The sequence below is a fragment of the Rhinatrema bivittatum genome, unplaced genomic scaffold, assembly GCF_901001135.1.
Source record: "Rhinatrema bivittatum unplaced genomic scaffold, aRhiBiv1.1, whole genome shotgun sequence".
NCBI lineage: Eukaryota > Metazoa > Chordata > Amphibia > Gymnophiona > Rhinatrematidae > Rhinatrema > Rhinatrema bivittatum.
This window is the reverse complement of record NW_021820292.1, coordinates 22,726-44,320: the sequence shown is the minus strand read 5'-3', so window position 1 is coordinate 44,320 and position 21,595 is coordinate 22,726. Positions and strand designations below refer to the sequence as shown.

General features: G+C 48.8%; 1 protein-coding gene across 1 annotated transcript in view; it reads right to left on the bottom strand.

Annotated features, from left to right (window-relative positions):
• Window positions 1-21,595, bottom strand: part of LOC115081400 (E3 ubiquitin-protein ligase TRIM39-like) — a 72,188-nt gene that overhangs the window by 42,433 nt on the left and 8,160 nt on the right. Inside the window, exon 4 of the mRNA XM_029585856.1 lies at window positions 19,782-19,804. Within this exon, the coding sequence (XP_029441716.1) occupies window positions 19,782-19,804 (23 nt within the window). The remainder of the gene's footprint in view (window positions 1-19,781; window positions 19,805-21,595) is intronic.

Below are 21,595 nucleotides of genomic sequence, written 5' to 3'. Positions count from 1 at the left end.
TATTTTTGGACTACCTCTATGAACATTCTATACAAAATGCTTCATTTGATGGCTTTAAAATTTTGATATTGCATTTTTATATGCTTAGTATTAGAATCCTTTACAAATATTCAATGATATGATAATTAATGTAACATGCCATAGGGGTTTTGGGTCAAAGGTAACTAATGATACTTATAACAGTAATAGTATTCCTTCTTGTTTTGTTTGTATCAATTTAATGTAACTTAATGTTATGTAAAAGAAGCATTCCTAAAATCATGTTCTCAACAACACTTGCAATACCCCAGAAAGTATCTTCAGATGAAGAATTCAATAGATTATGCACTATGAGTGATCGCATATTAGAAATTCCTTAGGCAATGCTCCTGGGCTTCAAGGAGGGACTGAGATAATAAAATGTATTAGAGGCATCTTTTCAATGGTAAAGTACCAGTGAGTCCCAGAAGACATTGCTGGATTCTGGAAACTGTCTCACATTTAGATAACAAAAGACAAATGTATGTCTTTGTAGTTCTAGATATCACATGAAGAGCTGTAGAATGCGCGTCTTCAAGATTTATTTATTTAAATACTTTTGATATACCGATTCTCAAGACTAGTGACTTATCGTACCGGTTTATATTGAAACAAGGGGTAACCAATTAACTATGAAGATAAAGTTACAATGAACAGGGGGTTTACAGAGTGGGAGAGTAGAGAGCAAAAGCATACGATTAACATAATAAGATATAAATAACTAAGTTTAACATAACGAAGTTTAACATAGGAACGAATGTAGCAAGCTTAGACAATAGATTAGTCTTTAGGTCTATAAAGCTGTAGGCATGAATGAGGGAGGAGGAGGGGGGGGATCTGTGAGAAAGGATTGTATAGCTGTGCTGTTAGTATGGTGTCCATTAAGGGAAGGCTTGGGTGAACAGCCACGTTTTTAGGTTAGGTTAGGATTCCCAGGCTAATTAAGAATGCTAATGTTAGCAAATGTTTTCACCTTGTAATCTTAAATCAAAGACGTGTTTATAGTAACATCCTGGAAGAAAGTGTGTTTAAGTGAAGTCAAGTGGCTACCTGATTAAGTCGGACTCTGCAACTTTGAGAGCCAACTTCCTTATGCGCATAACAATAAAGGCTTTTAATTCTAAGAAACATACAGTCTCTGTTGTTGTTGTGTCTTTGGTATAACTATTACATTACAGGTGACAGTGTGTATGAGGGACTGTGCAAGAGAGAGGAGTGTGAGAGCATGAGAGGGTGTGAGCCAGCATGCATGTGTGAGAGTGTGTATGAGTGAGTGTGTTAGAGAGAGGAAAGGAGTTTGTGAGTGAATGATAAAGTGTAAGTGAGCATAATGTGTGAGAGTGTATGAGTGAGTGTGTTAGAGAGAGGGAAGGAGTGTGTGAGAGACAGAGAGTGTATGAGTGAGTGTGTTAGAGGGAAGGAGTGTGTGAAAGAATGAGAGGGTGTGAGTGATTTCTTTGCTTCGGTGTTTACTGAAGAGGATGTTGGGGAGGTACCCGTAATGGAGAAGGTTTTCATGGGTAATGATTCAGATGGACTGAATCAAATCACGGTGAACCTAGAAGATGTGGTAGGCCTGATTGACAAACTGAAGAGTAGTAAATCACCTGGACCAGATGGTATACACCCCAGAGTTCTGAAGGAACTAAAAAATGAAATTTCAGACCTATTAGTAAAAATTTGCAACTTATCATTAAAATCATCCATTGTACCTGAAGACTGGAGGATAGCAAATGTAACCCCAATATTTAAAAAGGGCTCAAGGGGCGATCCGGGAAACTACAGACCGGTTAGCCTGACTTCAGTGCCAGGAAAAATAATGGAAAGTGTTCTAAACATCAAAATCACAGAACATATAGAAAGACATGGTTTAATGGAACAAAGTCAGCATGGCTTTACCCAGGGCAAGTCTTGCCTCACAAATCTGCTTCACTTTTTTGAAGGAGTTAATAAACATGTGGATAAGGGTGCACCGGTAGATATAGTATACTTGGATTTTCAGAAGGCGTTCCTCATGAGAGGCTTCTAGGAAAAGTAAAAAGTCATGGGATAGGTGGCGATGTCCTTTCGTGGATTGCAAACTGGCTAAAAGACAGGAAACAGAGAGTAGGATTAAATGGGCAATTTTCTCAGTGGAAGGGAGTGGACAGTGGAGTGCCTCAGGGATCTGTATTGGGACCCTTACTGTTCAATATATTTATAAATGATTTATAAATGATTTGGAAAGAAATACGACGAGTGAGATAATCAAATTTGCAGATGACACAAAATTGTTCAGAGTAGTTAAATCACAAGCAGATTGTGATAAATTGCAGGAAGACCTTGAGAGACTGGAAAATTGGGCATCCAAATGGCAGATGGAATTTAATGTGGATAAGTGCAAGGTGATGCATATAGGGAAAAATAACCCGTGCTATAATTACACAATGTTGGGTTCCATATTAGGTGCTACAACCCAAGAAAGAGATCTAGGTGTCATAGTGGATAACACACTGAAATCGTCGGTGCAGTGTGCTGCGGCAGTCAAAAAAGCAAACAGAATGTTGGGAATTATTAGAAAAGGAATGGTGAATAAAACGGAAAATGTCATAATGTCATAATGCCTCTGTATCGCTCCATGGTGAGACCGCACCTTGAATACTGTGTACAATTCTTGTCGCCGCATCTCAAAAAGGATATAATTGCGATGGAGAAGGTACAGAGAAGGGCTACCAAAATGATAAGGGGAATGGAACAACTCCCCTATGAGGAAAGACTAAAGAGGTTAGGACTTTTCAGCTTGGAGAAGAGACGACTAAGGGGGGATATGATAGAGGTGTTTAAAATCATGAGAGGTCTAGAACGGGTAGATGTGAATCGGTTATTTACTCTTTCGGATAGTAGAAAGACTAGGGGGCACTCCATGAAGTTAGCATGGGGCACATTTAAAACTAATCGGAGAAAGTTCTTTTTTACTCAACGCACAATTAAACTCTGGAATTTGTTACCAGAGGATGTGGTTCGTGCAGTTAGTATAGCTGTGTTTAAAAAAGGATTGGATAAGTTCTTGGAGGAGAAGTCCATTACCTGCTATTAAGTTCACTTAGAGAATAGCCACTGCCATTAGCAATGGTAACATGGAATAGACTTAGTGTTTGGGTACTTGCCAGGTTCTTATGGCCTGGATTGGCCACTGTTGGAAACAGGATGCTGGGCTTGATGGACCCTTGGTCTGACCCAGTATGGCATTTTCTTATGTTCTTATGTTCTTATACATGTAAGAGTGTATAAGTGAGTGTGTTAGTGGGAAGGAGTGTGTGAGAAACTGAGAGGGTGTGAATGAGAAATGGGTGAGAATGTGTATGAGTGAGTGTGTTAGAGAGGGAAGAAGTATGTGAGCGAATGAGAGGGTGTGAGTGAGCATGCATGTGTGAGTGTATGAGTGAGGGTGTTATAGAGAGGAAAGGAGTGTGTGAGAGACTGAGAGGGTGTGAGTGTGCATACATGGGTGAGAGTGTGTATGAGTGTGAGTGTGTTAGAAAGGAGAGTGTGAGAGAATGAGAGTGTGTATGAGTGAGCCTGTGAGTGTGAGTGTATCCAAGGCAATCTCACAGTGATCAGCAATCAAAGGATCCCAGGTCTGCTGCTATGGATCACAGGACTTGCCCCATGGAGGTCAGGGAGGGAGTGAGGTGTGCGAGAACATCAGGTATCTCAGTCCCTATAATCACTGCTTCCTGCCAGTGCCAGTCCAGAGCTCATCTCCAACACCTCTCCCTTTACTGGAAAGAGATCCATAGGGTGGAGATCAGTGGGTGATGGATAGGAGATTCATGGAGGCGCAGGGAGAAGGTTAGGAGTGTGGAGATTAAGTTTGGTGGAGGAGATGGTGTTGCATCAGAGGTGGACCCTTGGGCTGAGGTGGGGTTGACGCAACCTGTAGGAGAGGACCTACAGTCCCCATCATCAGCAGGTGGAGTGGGCTGAAGGTAGAGGCTGCTGGAGCTTTTCCTATACCAGCCCTCGTTCCCTGTGGGTTGAGCCTTTGGATGCCGAGGCTGGCAGGACTTAGGAGGGCCTTGAGGTTGGTTAACAAGAGAAGTTGGTTCATCCCAGAGATAGCAGATGATAGGTGGCGTAATCCTATCCTGGACTGGGTATGGTACTGGAACTCGGGTGCCAATGGAAAGGAGATTAGCTGAAGGCGCTTGAGCAAAGGTAGGCCGAAGCCGAATAAGTCCACGTCCAGGGAGTAAGCTAGGAGAGGCATCAATGATAGGCTTGGATCAGGGCCAGCGGCAAATCGGAGGTTGTGGCAAGTAATGCTGAGTTGATCACGGAGAATTCAATAGCATTAGTTAATCAAGGCAATGGTCTGACCATGAAGAAGTCAATAGTATAGTCGGGCATGGCAGAGGTCTGGGTCTGGGGATAGGCAGTATCATAGTCAGGCGTAGCAGAGGTCTGGGGCTGGAAATAGACAGTAGCGTAATCAAGCGTAGCAGAGGTCTGGGTCTGGAGATAGGCTGAAGCGCAGTCAAGCAAAACAAAGTCGATATCCGTAGAGTCAGTCCAGAACATAGATAGGGCAGGAACGAAGAAGACAGGAACCGGGAACAACGAAGGTCAGGAACGAAGAATAGAGAGGATTCTCTAACAACGAGTACTCGAGTAGCGAGTAGACCTGTTGCAAAGGCAATGCTATGGAGCGAGGCCTGAGCTTAAATACACTGAAGAGTTTGACGTCATCATTTTTTATTTTTTTATTTATTTAACAGTTTTTTGTTGTTTTTTTTTCCCGGGGTCACAGCCAGGTTCCCGCCATGGGCCCTTCATAAGGATCAGTGATGTGTGCGCTCACGCCTAGGGAGGGGTGCGGGTAGCAATGGCATCTTGACCTGCAACACTGGGGACTATAGCAGAGCCGGAGGCACTGGGGGCAGCCCGAGGTCAGAGACAGCGGCCCACTGCCACTAGTGAGGAGGAACCAGGAGCTGGAGTCTGTGTAAGAAGGTGAGGGGGCCATGCCGTGGGTCTGCCGCAGATGGCACGCGTAACAGATGGGTTGTGTTGGTGGGAGAGAAATTTTGTCATAGTGGAAGGTGAGATTTGGGATGAATACAGGGGTAAGACATGAGAAAACTGTGTGGAGGGGAGGTGAATATTAAATAGTCCTGAATACGTTATGCCAGTATTATTACTGCGTTTCCTGCTGTCATATTTACATTGCAGAACAAATGAGTGTATTTGGCACTGCTGTTATTACTGTTAATTGTTGCGCCTGGTCACAGATGGCTGCGACCTCTCATGCTCACCTCTTTTCTTGCTACTTTGTCAATCCTCGGAAGAATGGCGGCCTCCACCAGTCACCGCCGACCTCCCTGGCATTCCCAGGATGGTGTGGGCGCTGCCGACCGCCATCTTGCTCCTGGCATTACCTAGCGTGCTTGCACGCACACAGGGCCTTCCTTAATACATGTCATGGTGGGAAGCTCGGGGGCATCCCCCCTGCATGACGTCACCACTTTGTTGTACTTAAGCTGCCTGGCCCTTTGTTAAGACGAGTTAGCAAGGAGTTGCTGAATTCCACCTCAAGTTGGACTTCCGTCTCCAGTTCCTGACCTGGTTTGTGAACACTCTGGGTACCCACTCCTCAGGGCATTCTGCGTTCTAGACTATCCGTTCCTCGGAGGGTCTCTCTGCTTGGCCTTTCCTCTGGAACTTCCTTTGTGAGTACCTACTTCAGACTTCATATTCTCCAACTACCTACTCCCTTCTTCTGCAGTGTACCCCATTGCCTTTGGCCACTACTGCATTTTTCTCAGTAGGGATCGCTATGCCTACTTCACTCTCTACAGAGGATACTCAGCTTCCAGCACCTGAGTCTCTCTCTCCTTCACCGCCTCAGACTTCTTCGGCATACCCCGTTCTGCGGGCCACTACCGGATCTTCACACCTGAGGTATTTCACCTTGCTGAAGGACATCCTGGTGTACCCCGCTCCACGGACCACTACCGGATCTACACACCTGAGATATACTACTCTGCTGAAGGATCTCCCTGGCGTACCCCGCTCCATGGACCACTACCGGATCTACACACCTGAGATATACTACCCTGCTGAAGGACATCCTGGCGTACCCCACTTCGCGGGCCTCTACCGGATCTTCACACCTGAGATATACTACCCTGCTGAAGGACATACTGGCGTATCCCGCTTCGCAGGCCACTACCGGACTTTCACATCTGAGATATACTTCCCTGCTGAAGGATCTCCCTGGCGTACCCCGCTCCACGGACCACTACCAGATCTACACACCTGAGATATACTACCCTGCTGAAGGATCTCCCTGGCGTACCCCGCTCCATGGACCACTACCGGATTTTCACACCTGAGATATACTACCCTGCTGAAGGATCTCCCTGGCGTACCCCACTCCATGGACCACTACCGGATCTTCACACCTGAGATATACTACCCTGCTGAAGGACATCCTGACGTATCCCGCTTCGCAGGCCACTACCGGACTTTCACATCTGAGATATACTTCCCTGCTGAAGGATCTCCCTGGCATACCCCGCTTCGCGGGCCACTACCAGATCTACACACCTGAGATATACTTCCCTGCTGAAGGATCTCCCTGGCATATCCCACTTCGTGGGCCACTACCGGATCTTCACACCTGAGATATACTACCCTGCTGAAGGACATCCTGGCATACCCCACTTCGTGGGCCACTACCGGACTTTCACACCTGAAGCTGCACCCTGAGTTTATCCTCTATTCTGAACTGTACTCATTATTTATTTATTATTTATTTATTTATTTATTTATTTATGGTTTTTATATACCGATCTTCCTGCATTAAATACAAATCAAACCGGTTTACAAGGAACAAGAAAACTGCCTGTACGGTGATACATAGAACTAAGAACATACATTGTAAACAGGGCAAACACAGTTAAAATTTAAAATTTAACTGAACAGAGAAAAAAATATTTACAATGCATAGTCATAAATGTCCTAAAGCATTCAAAGAGAAAAATGTGATTGGTTAAAATGCAGATTCTGGAAATGCAAGGTTGAATAACCATGTTTTTAATTTTTTTTTGAAGGATATTGGGCAAGGATCTTGTCTAAGGTCCGATGGGAGATTGTTCCATTGAGTGGGTCCTGAGGTAGAGAAGGCTCTGATCTTTAGTGATGTTTTTGTTTGAGGTACGAAGAGAGTGCCTTGATAAGCTCTTCTCATTGGCCTAGTGGGATTATTAGGGCAAACTTGGTGAGTTAAATCGATTGGGGCAAGATTGTGAACAGATTTGTGCATGATGGTCAGCACTTTGTATCGGATTCTATATTTGATAGGGAGCCAGTGAAGGTTGTAGAGAATGGGAGTGATATGGTCCCTCTTTTTGGAATTGGTTAGAATCCTGGCGGCTGAATTCTGTAACATCTGAAGAGGCTTAGTGGTAATAGCCGGGAGCCCAAGTAATAATGAGTTACAGTAATCGATTTTTGTGAGTATGATTGCTTGTAGAACCAGACTGAAATCATAAAAGTGCAGGAGAGGTTTAAGCTTCTTAAGGACCTGTAGTTTGAAGAAGCACTCCTTTGTTGTATTGTTGACAAACCTTTTGAAGTTCAACTGGTTGTCCAGGAGAGTGCCTAGATCTCTTACGTGAGAGGTCTTTTTGATGTTATCTAGTTTTGTTGAAGGGAAGTTAGGAAGAGATTGGTTGTCAACTTGAGGTTGATCATCTTGGTGAAAAACTGTCTCCCTGGACATGAGGTTTTCATCTTGAGAGATGATTATGAATTCAGTTTTGTCTTTGTTGATAACTAGGTTAAGCTGGAAAAGGAGTGAACTGATTTCCTTAAAGCAATTATCCCAAAACATAAGGGATTTTAGTAACGATTCCTTGATTGGAATGAGAATTTGGATATCATCCGCATAGATGTAATGCTTGATTTTTAACTTGGTAAGGAGGAAGCAGAGCAGAAGCAGATAAATGTTGAAAAGTGTTGGTGAAAGGGCGGAGCCCTGTGGGACACCCAAGTTGGATCTAATTGGATATGATTGTTTATTGTTGATTTTAACTTTGAAAGATCTATTGCTAAGGAAAGAACGGAACCAGCAATACCAATATCTTTGAGTCGGTCTAGCATAATTGAATGGTTGACCGTATCAAAGGCAGCCGAAAGATCAAGGAGGATCAGTAGGTGTGATTGTTTTTTATCTGAGTTTACAATAATGTAGTCCGTAAGAGATATCAAAAGTGATTCTGTATTACGATATTTACGGAAACCATATTGTGAAGCTGCTAGGATATTATGTTCCTCCAGAAATTCAGTGAGTTGTTTATTCACAATTTTCTCCATGATCTTAGCGATGAATGGAAGATTGGCGATGGGTCGAAAATTTGCTGGGTCTGACATTGATAAGTTGGGTTTTTTTAGGAGAGGTTTCAGGATGGCTTGTTTTAGAGAATCGGGTACTAATCCTTGGGTTAACGAACAATTGATGATTTTTGCAATAGGCTTAGCAATTGTATTTGGTATTGAGATTAGAAGGTTTGCAGGAATGGAGTCTAGGGGATGTGAAGAAGGTTTGAGTGTTTTTAAAATATTTTCCACTTCTAGGGAAGAAGTGGTCTCAAAAGAGTCTAATTTTGTGGTCTGCTGAGGAATAGGTGTATTATGCAGGGGGAAAAGGGGATTAGAAGACGTAAACCTTTTGGTAAGATTGATAATTTTGTTATCGAAGAAGGTAGCCAGTTCTGTAGCTTTCATGAGAGCCTGGTCGTCTGGGATGGATGGAGGAAGGGGTTTGGTGAGGGCAGAGATGTATGAAAAAAGAGCTTTGGAATCGAATATGAAGTGGTGAATTTTTTTTGCGAAAAATTCTTTCTTAGTTTTGAAAATGGTGTTCCTGTAGATATTAAGGGTGGATTTGTAGCTTGCTAAAGTAGAGGTGGTAGGATTTTTACGCCATATATGTTCTTTATTTCTGAGGCATATTTTGATCGCTTTTAGTTCAGGGGTGAACCAGGGTTTTCTGTTATCTTGGGCCTTATGAATCATCTTAGTAGTAAGGGGGCAGGTTTGGTCTGTGACTTTATTTATGATAGAATGCCAGGAGTTGAAGGCAGAGTTTGCATCTGAGAGGTCCAGCTGAAACAGTTCTTTATCCAGGTGATTAGTAAGTATTTCTGATGAGCATGGTTTTCTGAAATGAAGGGTGGTTTTTGGGAAGGGAGGGGGAAGGGTGGTATCTGTCTTGAGAACTGTAGAGATGATTTGGTGATCTGACCAAAGAACTGGAGTACAAGTCGGGTCTGAAGAAATAGAGATACCTTCTTTGATGAAGATCAGGTCCAGAGTGTGGCCAGATTATGAGTTGTATTTTTAATGATCTGATTGAAGCCCATGTTATGAAAAGAAGATAAGAGAGTTTCTCAGTTGGAGGAGCGTGTGGCCAGCTCTACGTGAAGATTGAAGTCTCCCAAAAGCACTGCAGGAGAATCATAGTTGATGTGTTTGGCAATGTATTCAATGAGAGGGGATGGATCGGTTTCAAGGATACCAGGTGGAGCATAGATAAGGCATATTTGTAGTTCTTTAGATTTGAAGTATGCACATTAGGGATGTGAATCGTTTTTTGACGATTTAAAATATCGTCCGATATATTTTAAATCGTCAAAAATCGTTAGAGCCGCGATACAATAACAATTCCCCCGATTTATCGTCAAAAAATCGTAAATCGGGGGAAGGGGGAGGGGAAGGGGGAAGGGGGAAGGCGGGAAAACCGGCACACTAAAACAACACTAAAACCCACCCCGACCCTTTAAAATAAATCCCCCACCCTCCCGAACCCCCCCAAAATGCCTTAAATTACCTGGGGTCCAGAGGAAGGGTCCCGGTGTGATCTTTTACTCTCGGACCTCCGGTGCTTGTAGAAATGGCGCCGGCGCTACCTTTGGTTTTTCCATACGGAAAAACGATTCACGGCAGGAGATCGCTCCCGGACCCCTGCTGGAACCCCAGGGACCTTTGGCCAGCTTGGGGGGCATCCTGACCCCCACAAGACTTGCCAAAAGTCCAGCGGGGGTCCGGAACGACCTCCTGCAGTCGAATCGTGTTGTCTACGGTCCCCGCTGGACTTTTGGCAAGTCTTGTGGGGGTCAGGAGGCCCCCCCAAGCTGGCCAAAAGTCCCTGGGGGTCCAGCGGAGGTCCGGGAGCAATCTCCTGCCGCGAATCGTTTTTCCATATGGAAAAACGATTCGCATGCAGGAAGTCGTTCCCGGACCCCCGCTGGACTTTTGGCAAGTCTTGTGGGGGTCAGGAGGCCCCCCCAAGCTGGCCAAAAGTTCCTGGGGGTCCAGCGGGGGTCCGGGAGCGATCTCCTACGCTCCTGACCTCGGGGGACAAAAAACAAAATGGCGCCGGCGCTACCTTTGCCCTGTCATATGACAAGGCAAAGGTAGCGCTGGCGCCATTTCTACAAGCACCGGAGGTCCGAGAGTAAAAGATCACACCGGGACCCTTCCTCTGGACCCCAGGTAATTTAAGGCATTTGGGGGGGTTCGGGAGGGTGGGGGATTTATTTTAAAGGGTCGGGGTGGGTTTTAGGCTTGTTTTAGTGTGCCGGTTTTCGATTTACACGATTTTCACGATACTTAAAAAACCCAAACAGCGACGATCCGATTCCCTCCCCCTCCCAGCCGAAATCGATCGTTAAGACGATCGATCACACGATTCACACAGGGGAGATTCACACAGGGGAGAAGAAAAAACTGATACTTCACGCATATCCAGCATAGCTCTCTGCTTCAACGGCAGGGGAGAAGAAAAACAACCAATAAGGGCTGAATAACACAGTCTGGGGTAAAACAAATAAGCATGGGTGTAGCTTGCTTATTGCGGCGGTTACTACCCCTACTACCCCTAACTAATCAAGCTAGATATTTCACTTGGATGCAGCTCCATCACTGCTCTCTACATTAATGGTGGGGGAGGAAGGGAAATAGAACCAAGAGCTAAAAGAAACAGATAAGTATGAGAGAAAAAATGTGTGAAGCTTGCTGGGCAGACTGGATGGGCCGTTTGGTCTTCTTCTGCCGTCATTTCTATGTTTCTATGTTTCTATAATGCACATTCTATATTAGAAATTACACTTGAATGTTGCAGAGTTAATTTAAGGCCTTTCTTAGCTGCAAGTAAGAGTCCTCCTCCTCTTTTTTTAGGTCTGGGGATCGAGAAGAAGTCGTAAGTTTGTGTGGGCAGTTGATTAATAATTATAGAATCTGAAGATTTTAACCAAGTCTCTGTAATTGCACAGATATCAGGATTGACCTCTGAGAGATAGTCATTGAGTATGTGAGATTTTTTAGAGAGTGATAAGAAAATTATTACTTACCTGCTAATTTTTGTTCCTGTAGTACCATGGATCAGTCCAGACAGTGGGTTATGTCCCCAATCCAGCAGATGGAGTCAGCACAAGCTTTGAGGGGGCGTATCCATATATACTACTACCCCCTCTGCAGGAGTTCAGTATCGAGTATATCAAAGCCAGAGTAGAAACCCCCGAAGGATCAAGTTTGTGGAAACAGATAATGAAAACAATTGTAACCGCAACAAGTAACTGCAAACATCCTACCAACTTGTAGGGAGCTGTGAAAAACAGCGAAAAGAAACGACTGTGAAGACCCAGAACACTGCGAGCAAGAAGTAGCGCAGAGCTGAGCAGGATCAAGAACCCAAACGCGGTGGGCGTCTGGACTGATCCATGGTACTACAGGAACGAAAATTAGCAGGTAAGTAATAATTTTCTTTTCCCTGTACGTACCTGGATCAGTCCAGACAGTGGGATGTACCCAAGCTTCCCTAAATCGGGTGGGGTCCTGCGAGGCCTGCTCGGAGAACCTGCTCGCCAAAGTGTCCAGAGACCGAAGAGGCGAGGTGCAGACGATAGTGCCTCGAGAATGTGTGTAACGATTTCCAGGTGGCTGCCCTACAAATTTCCTGCGAGGATACCGAGCGAACCTCCGCCCAGGAAGCCGCCTGAGAACGTGTAGAATGCGCTACGATTCCGGGTGGGGGAGTAGGACCCGCCCCAATGTAGGAAGCAGCGATGCCGGCCTTCAGCCATCTGGCAATGGTAGTCTTCGAGGCCTGAGACCCCTTCTTAGGACCGGCCCAGAGTACGAAGAGATGGTCAGAGGTCCGGAACTCATTTGTAGCCTCCAGATAGAGGCGCAGAGTGCGCTTGACATTCAAGAGACGGAGAGACTTCGGCTCTGAGGAAGAGAAGGACGGCAACTCCACCGTCTGGTCCACATGGAATGCAGAAACCACCTTCGGAAGGAAGGAGGGAACGGTGCGAAGCGAAACTCCAGAGTCGGAGAAACGGAGATAGGGCTCTCTAAACGACAGAGCCTGCAGCTCCGAGATGCGTCGAGCGGAACAGATGGCCACAAGAAATACAGTCTTGAGAGTGAGATCCTTTATCGTTGCGCAGCGCAGCGGCTCGAACGGTGGTCCCGACAGGGAGCGAAGCACAAGGTTAAGACTCCAGGAGGGACAAGGGTCCCGTAACGGAGGACGCATATGCTTGACACCCTTGAGAAAACGAGCAATGTCAGGATACTGTAGAAGAGAGCCCCCATCGCTCAACAGCGAACCAAGGGCGGCCACCTGAACTCGTAGTGAATTATAGGCGAGCCCTTTTTCCACCCCCGCCTGTAGAAACTGAAGGATCTGAGGTACAGAAGCCTTAGCGGGTCTCGTGGCCTGGCTGGTACACCACAGCTCGAACACCTTCCAGACTCGAACATAGGCCGCCGACGTCGATGTCTTTCGTGCCCGCAATAGCGTGGATACTACCGCCTCCGGGTAGCCCCGACGCTGGAGGCGGCGCCTCTCAAAAGCCAGGCCGCAAGACAGAAGAGTTCTGCCTGCTCGAAAAATACCGGGCCCTGATGTAGGAGCTGGGGGAGGTGCCCCAGCCTGATTGGCCGGTCGATCACCAGCTGTAGCAGGTCCGCAAACCAGGGTCGCCTGGGCCATTCTGGGGCGACGAAAACCACGGTCCCCTGATGGCTTTCTATTCTGCGGAGCATCCTGCCCACCAGGGGCCATGGTGGAAAAGTGTAGAGCAGAAGATGTGGCGGCCACGGGAGGACCAGGGCATCCACTCCCTCCGCGCCGCGCTCTCTCCGGCGACTGAAGAAGCGTGGAGCCTTGGCATTGAGAGCGGACGCCATCAGATCCAAGTGGGGGGCTCCCCACCGATGGACGAGAAGTTGCATCGCTTTGTCGGAGAGAGATCACTCTCCGGGGTCCAGCAGTTGACGACTGAGGAAGTCCGCCTGGACGTTGTCCACACCGGCGATGTGCGAGGCCGCTAGCCGGACGAGATGACGCTCCGCCCATTGCATCAGCAGCGCCGCCTCGAGCGCGACCTGCGGGCTGCGCGTGCCTCCTTGTCGGTTGATGTAGGCCACGGTGGTAGCGTTGTCCGATAGGATTCTGACTTCCCGGTTCCGAAGAAGCGGGAGGAAATGTCGCAGAGCTAGCCGGACCGCTCTGGTTTCCAGACGGTTGATTGACCACTTCGCCTCCACCGTGGACCACATCCCCTGCGTGGCGCTTCGATCGCAGACTGCACCCCAGCCTGCTAGACTGGCATCGGTGGTCACCACCACCCAATTTGGCAGATCGAGGGACACGCCACGGGCCAGGTTCGGCGTATCCAACCACCAGCCCAGACTGTCCCTGGCATTCTGTGGGAGCGGGAGAATCATCTGGTAGTCCTGCGATACTGGTTTCCAACGGGAGAGGAGCGCCCACTGTAAGGTCCTGAGATGCGCGAAAGCCCAAGGTACAAGGTCGATGGTGGACCCCATCACTCCCAGGAGTTGCAGGTAGTCCCAGGAGGTGGGCTCTGGAAAACGCAGAGAACCGTCGTGTGTGATCCCGCAAGGACTGAGCTTTGTCCTGGCGCAGAAAAACTTTTCCCAGTAGGGTGTCGAAGGTCGCCCCCAAAAAAAAACCCAAGCGTTGCGAGGGCATGAGGGAGCTCTTGGAAAAGTTCACTACCCATCCCAGGGAATGTAGAAACCGTACTACTCGAGTCACCGCTGAGCGTCCATGATCGAATGAATTCGCCCGGAGGAGCCAATCGTCCAGATAAGGATGAACCAGGATGCCCTCCTTCCGGAGAGCTGCCGCCACGACTACCATGATCTTGGTGAAGGTGCGCGGCGCCGTCGCCAATCCGAACGGGAGAGCCGTGAACTGAAAATGCTGGTCCAGAATTTTGAAACGAAGGAAACGGTGGTGGTCCGGGCGGATGGGAATGTGCAGGTAGGCCTCCGTTAAGTCTGGGGAGGCGAGGAACTCCCCCCGATGCACCGCCGCAATCACTGACCGGAGCGTTTCCATGCGGAACCGAACGACTCGAAGGGATTTGTTGACTTCCTTGAGGTCTAGGATAGGCCGGAAGGAACCGTCCTTCTTTGGTACGACGAAATAGATGGAATAGTGGCCCGAGCCCAACTCTCCGAAGGGCACGGGCGCAGTTGTGTTGCCCACAACTGGTTCAAATCTTACCTCAGCAACAGAGACTACAAAATTCAGCTAGGCAATCACGTATCCAATGCCATCCCCCTTAATCAAGGTGTCCCTCAGGGATCATCCCTTTCCTCAACCCTCTTCAATATTTACATCCTTCCCCTCTGTTACTTCCTATCCAGCCTAAATCTCCCTCACTACATATACGCTGATGATGTTCAGCTGCTCATACCCATCACTGACTCCCTATCAAAAACATGGATTTCTGGAATGATACTCTCCAATCCATAAACAATCTCCTTTCTTCTATTCACTTAGCTCTTAATACATCTAAAACTGAAATCATGCTCATCTCACCCCTTAACCACTCGATCCTCCCCCCTCTTTCACAGTTCCAATTTGCCCAACAAGTCCGTGATTTGGGAATCATCCTCGATGGGCACTTTACACTGAAGAAATTTATCAACAACATACTAAAGGATGGCTTCTTTAAACTCCATACTCTAAAAAAACTTAAACCCTTACTACATCCCCCTGATTTCCGGACAGTCCTTCAAACTACTATCTTCGCCAAAACCGACTATTGCAACTCCCTCCTCCTCGGCCTTCCCAACAACGCCATTCACCCCATTCAAATTTTGCAAAACACAACAGCCCGGATCTTGACCAACTTACGCAGACATGACCATATTACACCTGTTCTAAAAGATCTTCTTTGGCTCCCAGTAGCATCCCGTATACAATATAAGGCGCTCTCTCTCATCCACAAGGCATTATACAACCCTGAAATGAACTGGTTTAACGAATCCTTCCGCTTACACCAGTCTAATAAGCCTACCAGACATGCACATCTCGCAACCATGCCTATCCCCTCTCCTAAACTCTACAAACTAACCTCCACGAGAGCCCGTGCACTATCCATCGCCGGGCCGACCCTTTGGAACACAATGCCAGTTGAATTAAGGCAAGAGGAATGCCTTAAATCTTTCAAGCGGAAGCTCAAGACCTGGCTCTTTGCCAAAGCATACACCTAATTCCCCCTCTTCCTCTCCACGGCCTCACCATGGCCCTCCTTCTGTCCCCCCCATCTCGCCTCTTCCTTCTTCTTTCCCCCCTCATCTCTTGTTCTCCCCATCCTGCTCTCCACTCCCCCCTCCCTTCCTAGTATTCCTATATCCCTTTTCTCTCAGTCTCCCCATTTTGTACATATGTATATAATTGCAAATCTTGTTTATTATTTAATGCAATTTCTCCCATGTTTTCTTACCCCCTTATTCCCGTGTTAACATGTTTTATTTGTTCTATGTAAAGCGCCATGCATGGCGTCTGTTTGCGTTACACTGTGAACCGATGTGATATCCTATCTCCCGGAGTCTGTCCAGAGTCAGCTGCACCGCTCCTCTCTTGAGCCACAGGGGGAAAAGATGAACCTTCCCTGCAGGGGGTGGACAAATTCCAATGCGTAGCCGTGTTTTATGGTATCCAGGACCCACTGGTCCGAGGTGATCCGTGCCCACTCCGCGTAGAAATACGTTAGTCGGTCCCCAATCCTGGGGACAGGGGAGTGGGCAAGACTGGCATCATTGTGAAGACTTGGTATAGGGGTTCCCGGTTCCGGGAGTAGTGCGTGCGGGCCGACGCCCGCGAAAGGAGCGCGACCAGGGCTGAGACCTGGGGGCGGATGACCGGGAGCCCGCCTGTCTGTATCCCCTGTAGCGCCGTTGCACTCTGGCTCTGGTCCGAGAAGAAGAAAATGCTCTGGATGGTCAAAACCTATCCTCCGGCAGCCGATGAACAGCGTTCTCCCCCAGGGACTTGATGATCTGGTCCAAATCCTCCCCGAAGAGGAACTTGCCCCTGAAGGGAAGAGAGCCCAGACTCGACTTAGAGGACGTATCAGCCGCCCAATTGCGTAGCCACAGTAGTCGTCGTGCTGCCACTACCGAAACCATGGATCTTGCGAGGACCCAAAAAAGGTCGTACGAGGCGTCCGCCCCATACGCCACTGCGGCTTCTAGCCGATCTGCCTGGGCAGCCTCATCGGACGGCAGGTTCTGAGACGTGAGGAGTTGTTGCACCCAAAGGAGACTAGCCCGCTGGGCAAGCAAACTGCACATCACCGCCCGCATACCCAGAGCGGAGACCTCGAAAACCCGCTTAAGGAAAACTTCCAACTTACGATCCTGTGTGTCCCGCAACGCCGCACCTCCCGTCACTGGGATAGTCGCCCTCTTCGTGACTGCCGACACTGCGGAGTCCACCTTTGGGACCTTGATGAGGTCCAGAAAATCTTTGGGGAGTGGGTACAGCTTTTCCATAGCCCGGCTGCTCTTCAGGGAGGCCTCCGGGGTGTCCCATTCCCTGGTGAGAAGTTGTAAAAACGAGTCATGAATGGGAAAAGCCCGAGCCCTCGGCCGGAGTGCCGCCAGGACAGGATCTCCCTTCTTTGAAGAAGTGACGACAGCGGGAGCTACTGGGGCAGGCGGGTCTGGTGGCGGATCCAAATCTAATTCTTGGATGATCTGCGGGATGAGGTCGTCCAGCTCTTCCCTCTGGAAGAGGCGTAGGGTACGCGGATCATCCCCCTCCTGCGTGCCGTCCCCTTGTCCCCCGTCCGGGAGGTCAAGTCCATGTCCCGCTGGGTCTGGCACCGCCCCCACTGCCGCTGGCGTGGATCGGACCCGGGTAGGAAGGCGGGAGGCCCCCACTCCCGGAGGATCGGGGGGGGCCGGCGTCGAGGGCGACATCTGAGGGATCTTAGGAGGGGGGGTCCCACAGGTGCTTCCAGCCCCTGCAGATAAGCGGTATGCATGAGCAGGATAAACTCCGGAGAGAACCCCGGCCTGCTCGGGTGCGCTTTGGGGGCGGCGTGGTTCCTGCTCCCTGGCTCTGGGTGCTTGGTTCCTGCACCAAAATCGGGGGAACACCCCCGCTGGTAGAGTCCTCCAGGGATCCGTTCTCCCTCGTGGCCTCCAGGGATCCGTTCCCCCTTGTGGCCTGCACCTCAGGGTGCTCAGAATGTAAAATGGCCGCCGTTCCCGCCAAAAATGGCGGAGTGGCCGGCCCGCGCCGCCCGGGCAAAAAGGAGAAATCAGTCAGGGACTGTGAGGTACCTTCCCCGCCAGGAAGGCATCGTGCACAGATGCCCTCCCGGGAAATCCGGGACCCCGGGTCTCCACAGGCCGCACAGCGGGACGGCCGCGGCATCAGGATCGCTGTGGGAGAAAAGAAAAGGCCACGGGGGGGGGGCCACACGCACAAAAGCACCGCTGCGGGGGGGCCCGGTCGGCCCGCACTGCCCACTGTCCGAAAATAGAGGAGGGTGCCGCGGGGGGGGGGGGGGGGGCCTTCCCGGCCACACGACCCGCCCCAGACATCTTTCCCTAAATGGCTCAGCAGCCCATGAGGAGCTGTAAAATGGCCGCGGGTGAGGGAGTAAAGAGCGAAGAGGCCGGCTCCACCGGCTTTCGCGGGCACCGGGGGCTGAGCTGTGAAGGAAAAAACTACAAAGGAAAAACAAACTTACCCCTGGCTGCAACGAGAAATAAACAGCAAGGCCGCAGAGAAGAGACAAGGAAGAGAAGCCACTCCCCAGAAGTTGAAAGAACTCTGCCCTACTTTTTTTTTTTTTAAACTTAATACAAACTTGATACAAACTTGATCCACAGAAAAAGACAACAACAAGCCATAATCAAGCAAGAAAGTGAAGGAAAAGGAGGGGAAGCCTGATTCCCCTACTCGCATCTGCTGGAGTCAGAAGATACTGAACTCCTGCAGAGGGGGTAGTAGTATATATGGATACGCCCCCTCAAAGCTTGTGCTGACTCCATCTGCTGGATTGGGGACATAACCCACTGTCTGGACTGATCCAGGTACGTACAGGGAATGGGCATTGAATAAGGTTAGGGTGAAGAGGGAAAGACCAAGAAATTGAGTGAAAGGAGAAATTATAATAGGAATAAGTCTCTTCTGTTGGAAAGTGTGAGACTGAGGTATTTTTTCAATATTTCTGTGGTAATTATTGATAATAGGTATGTTGAAATGGTGCATTTTGAGAGAGGGAGGAAGACTTAGCGGTAAGAAAGCCAAAGAGCTAGTTTCAGGAGAAGTCTTGTGAAGTAAGAGAGAAAAAAGAAAGATAGAGATAAATAGATTGATGACTGACCTCAGTGGCTGCACGAAGGGGCGCACAAAGGGGCAGGCCCCTTGTTGTGCGCCTTCAGCGCGCGGCGCCTAAGGACTGAATTAATTTAAAATCCCTCACTGCTGGCTCTGATTGGATGGAGGAGGTGCTGCAGTGATTGGCTGTCTCCCGTGGGGGGGGGGGGGGGGGGGGCCGGCTCGAGGGCTTGCAGAGCGTCTCTAGGAAAGTGAGCGATTCTATTAGTGTCTGCTAGTCGGCCGCGGACCTGTCGTGGGAAGGTAAATGAAAAGTGGCCTTACCCCGACGGGTCTGAGGCGCCGACTGCGCAGGCCACACCAGCCGTGATCGCCGAGGGACGAGATGTTATCCCGCTACGTGGGCTTGCTTTCTTCCTGCTCAGTAAAGTCTACTCTTACAGTTGTGTCCTACGTCACTGAGATAGCGCCTCCCAATGGCGAGGCCCACAGGGCTCCTCCCTATGGGCGGAGTCATCTCTCGCCTCGGCCCAGGGTTCACTTCTCATACAAAACATAACATTAATTTGTTACTGTGCATTTACTTCTTACCCTGCTTTTTCACCTTTTCATTCTTCTCACTTTACCACAAGTTCACAGTAAAACAGTTTATTGTCCCTCCCTGTGGTGGTTTTATCTCTCATGAGGGGTTACAAGCAGGGGTTTCTTAGTAAGGGGCACCACATGTGGTACTGGGGAGGGGACACAGTCTCAGTCCCTTAAAGGCGACTCTGTGATTAACTGCCCCTCCCTCAGCCCGGGTAACCTAAACTGCCTCAGGGGGCAGACAGAAAGGAGGGTGGGGCAAGATGGGGAAGAAAGAAAAGATTTGGGATTCTCCTCCCCTCCATTCATCAAAGCTTCTTCCCATCCTTAATCCCCTAATCATTCCCAACTCCCTCTACCCCAATTCCTAATCCCACATCTCCCTCTAGTTTACCAATCAATAAGATCTCTTGTTACCCCAACTCCCCCACCCCCACCCCCACACACACAGGATTAACAAAAACAGAAATATCCAGTCACATAGCAAAGATGAGAAAGTAACTTGTACCTGCTCAGGGTGTCCTTCACATCCTAGAGGAGAAACAAGAGAGAGATTATTTCTAGCTCCACCCTACAGATCATGAGCAGCTGTTATACACTTTAGGATATTCTACACTCAGCTCTGTGCAATCACATAACTGCCTGTTTATAGAGCAAAGAAACTCCATGCAATGAAAGAGGATCCTCCTTCTCACAGGCAGGGAGCAGTTTGATGAGGAGCAGGCATTGGGATCTCCTAATCAGAGCTGCCTGGGAAGGAACAGGAGAGAGGCAGGAACAGAGGGGTTTTCTTATGAGAGCTCCCCTGGAAGATGTAAGGAGAGAGGCTGGGACTGAGGGTTTCCTTATGAGAGCTCCCCTGGAAGATGTAAGGAGAGAGGATGAGACTGAGGGGTTTTCTTATGAGAGCTCCCCTGGAAGATGTAAGGAGAGAGGCTGGGACTGAGGGGTTTTCTTATGAGAGCTCCCCTGGAAGATGTAAGGAGAGAGGCTGGGACTGAGGGGTTTCCTTATGAAAGCTCCCCTGAAAGATGTAAGGAGAGAGGCTGGGACTGAGGGGTTTTCGTATGAGAGCTCCCCTGGAAGATGTAAGGAGAGAGGATGAGACTGAGGGGTTTTCTTATGAGAGCTCCCCTGGAAGATGTAAGGAGAGAGCCTGGAACTAAGGAGTTTTCTTATGAGAGCTCCCCTGGAAGATGTAAGGAGAGAGCCTGAGACTGAGGAGTTTTCTTATGAGATCTCCCCTGGAGGATGTAAGGAGAGAGGCTGGGACTGAGGGGTTTTCTTATGAGATCTCCCCTGGAAGATATAAGGAGAGAGGCTGGGACTGAGGAGTTTCCTTATGAGAGCTCCCCTGTAAGATGTAAGGAGAGAGGCTGGGATTGAGGGGTTTTCTTATGAGAGTCCCTAGAAGATATAAGGAGAGAAACTGGGACTGAGGTGTTTTCTTTTGAGATCTCCCCTGGAAGAAGTAAGGAAAGAGGCTGAGATTGAGGGGTTTCCTTATGAGAGCTCACCTGGAATATGTAAGGAGAGAGGCTGGAACTGAGGAGTTTCCTTATGAGAGCTCCCCTGGAAGATGTAAGGAGAGAGCCTGGGACTGAGGAGTTTTCTTATGAGAGCTCCCCTGGAAGATGTAAGGAGAGAGCCTGCGACTAAGGGGTTTTCTGATGAGAGTTCCCCTGGAAGATGTAAGGAGAGAGGCTGGGCCTGAGGGATTTTCTTATGAGAGCTCCCCTGGAAAATATAAGGAGCTAGGCTGGGACTGAGGAGTTTCCTTATGAGAGCTCCCCTGAAAGATGTAAGGAGAGAGGCTGGGACTGAGGGGTTTTCTTATGAGAGCTCCCCTGGAAGATGTAAGGAGAGAGGCTGGGACTGAGGGCTTTTCTTATGAGATCTCCCCTGGAAGATGTAAAGAGAGAGGCAGGGACTGAAGGGTTTCCTTATGAGAGCTCCCCTGGAAGATGTAAGGAGAGAGCCTGGGACTGAGGCGTTTTCTTATGAGAGTTCCCCTGGAAGATGTAAGGAGAGAGGCTGGGCCTGAGGGAGTTTCTTATGAGAGCTCCCCTGGAAGATGTAAGGAGAGAGGCTGGGCCTGAGGGATTTTCTTATGAGAGCTCCCCTGGAAGATGTAAGGAGAGAGCCTGGGACTGAGGAGTTTTCTTATGAGAGCTCCCCTGGAAGATGTAAGGAGAGAGCCTGAGACTGAGGAGTTTTCTTATGAGATCTCCCCTGGAGGATGTAAGGAGAGAGGCTGGGACTGAGGGGCTTTCTTATGAGAGCTCCCCTGGAAGCTGTAAGGAGAGAGCCTGGGACTGAGAG